This window comes from Thermobia domestica, chromosome 6 (genome assembly GCF_964235325.1).
Source record: "Thermobia domestica chromosome 6, izTheDome1.hap1.1, whole genome shotgun sequence".
NCBI classification, from domain to species: domain Eukaryota; kingdom Metazoa; phylum Arthropoda; class Insecta; order Zygentoma; family Lepismatidae; genus Thermobia; species Thermobia domestica.
In genome coordinates, this window is record NC_137459.1 from 302,687,036 (window position 1) to 302,696,070 (window position 9,035).

Genomic DNA, 9,035 nt, shown 5'->3' on the forward strand with positions numbered 1-9,035 from the left:
TGTCAAGATCATTCTCACCCTACATACAGTTACAAATGCCGATCCAAACCAGCTCCTGAACCAACAAAGCCAGAGACTGTGGCACCATTACGCATACCGGACCAAATCCAACCACCCGCCAATCCAGCTTTACAGCAACCTGTGACTGTCCATCAGCTTCTCACATTTCTTACCTTCTCGCTACAAAATATCCATCCATTCCTTCGAGATCACATCGCCCAACAAATTCAAATCGCGGCTAAGGCAATTTTCCACGCCAATATCTATCCAACATATTCCGGCAATGTCGTCTATTATCACTCAAATGTACTCGAAACGGAGGTTTAACAGCTATCCTGTCATCATTCTCTGCATTATGGCGCTCTCCTTTTTGTTCTTAAACATCCGTTCTTTACCGCAGCATAAGCCGCTCTTCGAAGCACTTTTACTCGAAGAAAAAATCCATGCCTTTATCCTTAATGAGACACATCTCACACCCAGATTGTCATGCCGCATACCTCGCTTCCAACTGTTACGCCAAGATAGCACTTTCCCTGCTAGGCGAGCCAACGGGGGAGTAGCGATTGGGTTTTCACCTTCTATTCCATTTCGTAGTCACTCTCCGACTCTGCCTAATCATCCTGAATACCTTATCACATCATTATATTATCAGGAATTGTATGTGACTGTAGCAACTATATACATCCGTCCTGGGCAAGATATTCCGTTCAGCTTCTTTCAGTATATCTCCAATACCTTCCGTACCTACATCATTATGGCAGATGTGAATTTACATAGCCGGACACATACTCAACGGGATCGTTTCCTCAACTACATCACCAGTCATACTACTGGAGTGACTCTGCCACTTCCAAAACCGACTCGTCCCGCGAGTCAGACTACTCCAGATATAGTTATTGTTTCGAACAACATGTCACATCGTAGCTGTGTTAACGTTCTTGATCTCATTGGTAGCGATCATGCTCCAATCAAGCTAGACATTCAGACTCGTGTAACTACCACTTCTCAGTCTTCTTCTCCCCGTACTGTCTATCGTTACGATAAAGCAAATTGGACAGCTTACAGATCGTATCTTCAGGATCATCTTCATCATTTACAGCCACCAGCTACAGAATCAGAACTTTCTGAAACTTTGGATTCTCCAGTTAATGCTATCCATAACGCCACAGACAAACATATCCCTAAGTCAACAGTTTCGACTTTTCGACCCTCTTTACCTCCTCAATACTTACCATTGATCAAACGGTCCCGACAGTTTTATAGAGATTTTGCTGCCACTGGCAACCTTGACTCTCCTCATCATTACAGGCAGTTGCAACGAACGGTGCACAACTATCTTAAGGCTTACAAATTGCGATGCTGGGTCAAAGCTTGCAACAATCTCGGCTCACTTTCACATCCCACTCAGTATTGGAAAAGATTCCGACAGCTTACAGGTCGAAATACTCGTACAACATATCCTCTTATCGACAATAATACTCCGCTGCACACTGATACAGACAAGGCCAATGCATTTGCAAGATATCTCCAGGACATCTTTACGCCTCTTGCACCTGAAATTCCACATCGTTCTCATCCAGTCGACAAACTCAATCTGGATTCTCCTCATCTACAGCCTAATGTTAATCACACTCTGCCTGAAAACAATCCTCTTACTACACCGATCTCTATATCTGACATCAATTCAGTTGTAGCTCACAGACGTAACACAGCCCCTGGCATGGATTCTATTACATATAGACACATTAAAGAAAGTCCGTACGTAGTATTATATCTGCTTTGTCACATCTTTACTTTTATCCTTCGCACTGGCTTTGTACCTGCTGACTGGAAAACTTCGAAAACTCTTATGTTTCTCAAACCACATAAACCTGTTGCTTCTGTTAGCTCATACCGTCCTATTCAACTAACATCGACCTTCAGTAAAATACTGGAACGCATCATTGTCAAACGTCTTCATTCATACCTGGCACATCACCACGTCATTCCACTCGAGCAAGCTGGTTTCAGACCTTCTTTCAGCATTAATGACCAATTGCTCCGCCTCTCAAATTCCATCTATACTCACTTTAACACAGGCAACCCGTCCTGCTTGGTCCTGTTTGATCTCGAGAAGGCTTTCGACAAGGTCTGGCATCCCGCTCTCATCTATAAACTCAAACAGCTCCGCCTGCCTATTGCTTACCTTAGATTCATCTTTAATTTTCTTAGCTGTCGATTGGCTTATGTCTGTATCAACACTAGTTTTTCATTTCCTATTTTTCTTCATTCTGGAGTTCCCCAAGGATCGGCTTTGTCGCCCTTACTATATATTCTATTCGTTTCCGACTTCCCAGCAGTCCCAGATAATGTTAAGCTCTTTCAGTATGCCGATGACACTGCACTTTTTGCGACGGGCAAAACAATTCATCAGCTTAATCTGGCTCTCCAGGATGCTATCAATGTCCTTGTTGATTGGTGCTCCCACTGGAGACTGATAATAAACCCAGCAAAAACTCAATGTATTGTATTTCTTGCCCAGAAGCATCGTTCACGTGTACACCGCAACCCAACACTCTTACACCTCTCTGTACAAGATGTACCTTTAAAACCTACTCGCAGTGTCAAATATCTAGGAGTAACCTTCGATCATCAACTAACCTGGACACCACATCTGAAAGATATCTCCAAGAAGGCGTACTCTCGCCTCAATCTTCTGAAAGGTCTTGCTGGAACTACCTGGGGACTCCATACTCATACACTTCTTAACACGTACAAAGTTTTCCTCCGCCCGATTTTGACGTACGGATTTACAGCTTGGATATCTGCTCCGACCTCATACTATGAGAAATTATGCATCTTGGAACGTCATGCCTTGCGAATTGCTTATCGTATCAAATTACCAAGTCCCACTCAAGATCTCTATCATAGACTTACATTTCCGCATATCTTATATCATTTAGAAACATTACGCACTAAATATATTACCCAGCGCCTGCACAACAATCATCCACTTCTTCAGCAAACTTTTGACGATCATGCCCGAAGTACCTCTCCCGTTGCCGCTTTGTTCCCTCCGCTCTCATTACTATTCACTTTGTACCATTACACTCTACCTCCAGACCACCCAGACGCCGTCTACTACGAGCCATACACTACAGCCGCTCATCTACCTCACATATGGCCATCACATGCACAGTGACACCTTGTGTACTAACAGGGCTCCTCTGTCCTCATTGATGCCTAGCGCAGCCCCTAAAGATAACCAGCATTAGTTCAACTAACAAAACCTATGTGTTGTAGTGAGTTTCGCACTTCATTTCATCATTCCACATCATCACTTACAGTTATGGTTTTCCCTCACTGCAGTTTATGTATTTACCTTTCCCCATGATTATGGTTAAAGGCCATAAAGACTGTGAAAGTTTGAATAATAAAGTTTTCTGTACCTACCCATAGCCCAACCATTGCTTTCTGAATAGCAGAATATACTAAACATCTCTTCCCCTACAGAGAGCGTAACCCTCTTCGGGTAGTAACTAGCGTAGGCTAGCTGGTAAAAAAAAAAAGCTTTTAAACCGGAACTGGCCACCTGGAATCTCTAACCAGGTAAAAAAATAGGGTATTCGCAGCTGGCGAAGAAAAATAATCAAGTCACTTAGTGTGTCCATCCCCAATTGTTATTTTTATTCGCGATCTTCGTACATACGGTTGGAATACTTGCCTCTTAGGGGCTTAGGAAACAACCGTCGAATTGTATTTTCATATCTCCACGGAGGTTGACACTTTGATTTGGTCTTAACTGTTGACAACCTTGCTATTCTCTAGGCTTACGATTTATTTTGATACTCTCCTCTTCCGAGGTAGAGGTATCTAAAGAAAAAAAAAATAGTTGACGACTTTGGCACTTATACCGGTGATCGATTACTTTCGTGCTCCCTCTCTGGAGGAAAGAGCACCTTAATAAACTCTAAACTTAGAGCTTTGCTCTAACACCAGAATATACACAGGGGCCGTCACTACCCCTTTTGTGGTAAGCTGGCGCCATCTCCCACCTTAGTAATAAAGATGGCTTCTCAGAAGCCAGCAGCAAAATCAGATAAAAAAGTACAATCACCCCGGATTCCAGGTCTCAGGGGCAAAATAACAAAACCAACGTACAAACCGGAAGATTTTCAAGTGCCTTTAGGCAAAAAGAAACAAGCAGCCGCCCCAGCGAAATTAAAATCCACTGCACTTAAGCAGTCCAGCGCTTCACAACCATCCGCTTCCAGTAAGCCTGAAGACATGGACTTCACGGTAGTAGGAACGCTGAAGCGACGAAGGTCGTCTTTAGCAACCACCAAGACAGAACACCTCACAAATAGTGTCTCCGAATATCCACCTCTTCCACTCAGTAATAAGTTCGAGGTTTTGGCCCCAGCACAATCAGATAATGCAAGTACTAGCACTAAAACTGCAACGACAAGTCAGCCACACAGTTTCAAGCCTCCTCCGATTTTCATCTACGGAATTAACAACACCTATACATTTATTAAGACCTTGTCCCGAGCATTGAAGGAGCCCCCTCTAGCTCAGCCAACTAAGGAGCGCATTCGGATTCAAGCGGCAAACAAAGATGACTACAATTCTATCAAGGCTTACTGCGATCAAACGAAAACTGAGTATGCCACAGGGGTAGCAAAAAACGAAAGGCCTATTAAGGTGGTTGTGCGAAAGCTGCCTATTGACACTGACTTAGACGATCTGAAGGATGAATTTATCCGACTGGGCTACAAACCAACAAGCGTTCATCAAATGTCTCGCAAAAGCAAGACAGATAACAAGAAAATACTAATGCCACTGTTTTTGATTGCTCTGGAACGAAGTGCAGCTATTAAAGAGATCTATGCTATCAACAACCTACTTCATTACAAGGTCCAAATCGAACCATATAAGCCTCCCTCGGTGCTACAGTGTTACAGATGCCAACGCTTGGGGCATTCACAGGACACCTGCCAAGCGCATCCACGCTGTCTCAAATGTGGGCAATTTCATTTTACCCAGTCCTGCAGTAAATCCGACTCCTCCACACCCGCCACTTGCGCAAATTGTAAGGGAGATCACCCGGCAAATTACCGTGGATGTCCCGTATTCAAATCCTATTCTGAGGCTCTTAAATTGCCGGCACAGCAACCAAGAAAACTTCAAGATAAAGCGGAGAAAACTGTCAACAAACCAGCAGCAGAGACAATTCCCGATCCCACTATTATTAATGTCCAACCTATGGCTACGGACAATGAAGACGCTGAAGCCCCTCCTGCTTCCCACATCCAACCAGCATCTGCCGAAAAACAGGAGAGCCCCAAAGAAGACCTGGACCTAAAGTCTATTCTTTCATTCCTCAAGGGGTTACATTTCCACAAAATCATAACGCATATTAAACGTGGTATTACCCGTTTCCGTCAAGCAGCAGATTCAGCTTCCAAGGCTGCAGCAGTAATAGAAACAATAGCAGAAATGGTTGACGATGGCTGTTTCTAACTCCAGCGTCCTACATCATACACTTATCCTTGCTACATGGAATGCAGATGGTCTCGAGGGGCAGAAACAAATGCTAATTAGATTTCTTACACACCATAGAGTTGATGTCATGTTTGTACAAGAAACACACTTTACAGCTCGGATCACTACTTGGCGACTACCCAATTATATTGTATATCGGCAGGATAGAGTCGGCAGACAGAAAGGAGGATTACTACTTATAATCAAAAAGGCTTTCCCAGTCAGGTTGGTTACAATACCACCCTTACTTACTTTGGAGGCACTTGCTGTTGAGCTAATAACTCCAGGCGTTCCATTAATATTGGTTACCGGGTACAGGTCCCCGGCCACACAACTAGAGCCCACAGACTTCGATGTCATCGCAAACTTAGGGCCAAAGGTCATTTTAGCTGGAGATCTTAATGCTAAACATGGAGAATGGAACTCAATTAAACCTAACGACGCTGGAGACGATTTACACCAATACCTCCTCACGTCCAACTTCAACATCAGTGCTCCGCCAGACCCAACTCATTATCCAAAGTTCGGCGGACAACCCGATGTGCTTGACGTCGCTCTTTGTAAAGACGTATCCTTTACTGTCCATCCTTATGTCATCTCAGATTTAGACTCTGACCATGATCCAGTCATTTTTCACGTATCACACCGCAGCATTGCCCATTCTGCCCCTATTTTTAAGCAAATAGAAACCGATTGGGATATCTTTAAACAAAAACTAAACACTATGATAGATCTCCGAGATCGGCCAGCTACCATTGAGGACATCGACCAAGCGGTTTCTCACATCACATTAGCACTTCGAACAGCAGAGGCAGCGAGCTCCACTACCAAAATCTCTCCAACACACACGGGACAATGTGACAGTCTACATCTGCAGATCTATCTCCATTTAAAACGTTGGGCTAGACGCCGATGGCAGCATACACTACATCCAGCATACAAAACGTTATGGAATAAACTGCGTGCGAAACTCAAGATGCTCACACAGCGACAAAATCAACAGTACTGGGAAGATACCTTTCGAAATATCACACCAAATGATAGAAAAATATGGACATCCTCTAAATCCTTTCAGCGTGCTACAAATGCTTCCAGAGCTAGAGTTATTCAAGGCCAACAAGTGCTGACTCAAGACCCACAGTCACAAGCGGATATTTTCGCTGACTCCCTGGAAGAACAGTTCCAGCCTAACAGATCACGTCTTGATCCCTATCTCAAACAGCACATCCGAACCACACTACATAGCCTAACTACACAAAACCCTATACATGACATCATCTTAGTTACACCTCGAGAAATAGAAAGACATATCAAATGTCTGCCGGCGAAGACAGCATCCGGACCCGACAGAATTCGATCTGATATCCTAAAACATCCAACCAGAAAACTACTGGTCTTCCTAACCTATTTATTTAATGCCATCTTTCACTTATGCTATTTCCCGAAGACCTGGAAGGAAGCTCGTATTATCACCATCCCCAAGCCCGGGAAGAATCCACTTCTCCCGGAAAACTATAGGCCAATAAGTCTTCTGTCACACCTAAGTAAACTCTTTGAACGTGTGTTTCTCTGGAGGCTGAAACAGCATGTAGCTACTAAAGACCTTCTACCGTTTCATCAGTTCGGGTTTCGTGCACAACATAGCACTACTACACAACTCGTGCGAGTAGTGGATCATTTAACAGTGGCTTTCAACAGAAAACAACACACCCTTGGGGTCTATCTGGATGTCTCAAAAGCCTTTGATATAGTATGGTTAGCTGGACTTTTATATAAACTATACACGCAAGGTTTTTCAGATCGTCTTCTGCATTTACTGCGTTCCTACCTCATTGGCAGAAAATTCCATGTGTCTGTTGACGGAGTTAAATCCACGTCTAGACCTATTAAAGCAGGTGTTCCACAAGGCGCTGTACTTTCACCGCTTTTATATAATCTGTACACAGCAGATATCCCGACCTTACCCCATTGCTTTGTTGCAACATACGCCGACGATACTGCCTTTTTCACGACCAGTAGCTCACTTGCACAGTGTTACATATACATGCAACGCCAACTCATAGGTTTTCAAGAATGGGCAAGACGTTGGAGAATCAAAATAAATGGAGACAAAAGCTGTGCTGTCATCCATAGTCGGAGACGCATCAGCGTCCATCGAAATCTAACCTATGAGAACACACGCATTCCTCATGCTACGCACGCAAAATATTTGGGTGTAACTTTAGATCGTGGTCTAACGTTTGCCGCACACATCAGAGACATAAAACAGAGAGCATTACGAAAAATCTCAGCGTTGTACCCCATCTTGCGCTGTAGCTCCCTTTCTCATGAGGTCCGAGCTCACATCTTCAAAATGATAATCCTGTCTACCATCTCTTATGCATGCCCTGCCTGGCAACATGCTTCACATAGTCTCGTACAAACTCTCGAAAGTGTGCAAACTCGAGCTGGTCGTATAATCACTGGTCACGACAAATATACACGAAACAGCCAGATCCTGGAAGACTTAGAGCTACCCACTGTCAGAGACGTACTACGGCATCTCCACAATAAGTTCTGGCGTACTTTACCCAGACATATAAATCCAGCTATAGCTAATATCGGCACCGAATGCGCACTGCGGAACGTCCATCGAACACCACGCATTTAAAATCTCTCCAGGACTGGTAAAGAATTCATAATCAGCTACTCTGCGACAGTTGCAGATGTAGTCTCCCATACATACCAAAACAATAGTAACATCCAACAAACCACCAGCACATCATGATATATTCTTTCTAACATATTACTCATGGAGTCAGGGGCTCTGGCCCGATACTCTATACATAACCACAAAATTACCGTGACCGTGACCGTGACCGTGACCTTTTAAACCATCATATGTGCTGACCAAGTACCAACGACGGATGCAGAAAAGGCAACTGCTTTCGCTACATATCTCAAGGGAGTCTTCACTCCGCACACTACACCTTTGTTCACTTGTCCTACAGATACCCATATCTCACACGCTGGTTCTCTGGTGCAGCCATCATTTCAACCTGATTTCAACTACCACCTTGATCCCACAAATCAGCTCACTGCTCCAATAACATCAGATAATATTACAGCCGTTCTTAAATGCCGTCGCAACACAGCTCCGGGGGCAAACTCAATTATATATCGTCAACTGCTTAAGGCACCTGTGGCGTTTCTAGTCTTACTTGCTTCTTTGTATACAACTATTTTATCTACAGTCTATTTTCCAACTACATGGAAACTCGCTAAAATTGTGGTCTTTCTAAAACCTCGCAAAGATCCAACCGCTGTGTCATCCTACAGATCCATTAGCCTTAGTAACGTGTTTAGCAAGACACTAGAACGCCTTTTGGTAAAACGGCTACATCACTGTCTACAAATCACGAACAAACTACCAACTATTCAAGCTGGATCCCGTCCAATCTAGAGCACTGCTGACCAATTACTCAAACTTTCTACACTATTTGTCAACCGTTTTAATAAGCGTTTACCATCTG

General features: G+C 43.8%; 1 protein-coding gene across 1 annotated transcript; it reads left to right on the forward strand.

The window, feature by feature from the left end:
- The first annotated feature begins 355 nt into the window (after positions 1-355).
- Positions 356-3,856, forward strand: LOC145687603 (uncharacterized). Its single transcript, XM_081761069.1, has 2 exons — positions 356-1,758; positions 3,808-3,856. The coding sequence occupies exons 1-2, from the start codon at positions 356-358 to the stop codon at positions 3,854-3,856; spliced, it is 1,452 nt and encodes a 483-aa protein (XP_081617195.1).
- The last annotated feature ends 5,179 nt before the right edge of the window (positions 3,857-9,035 follow it).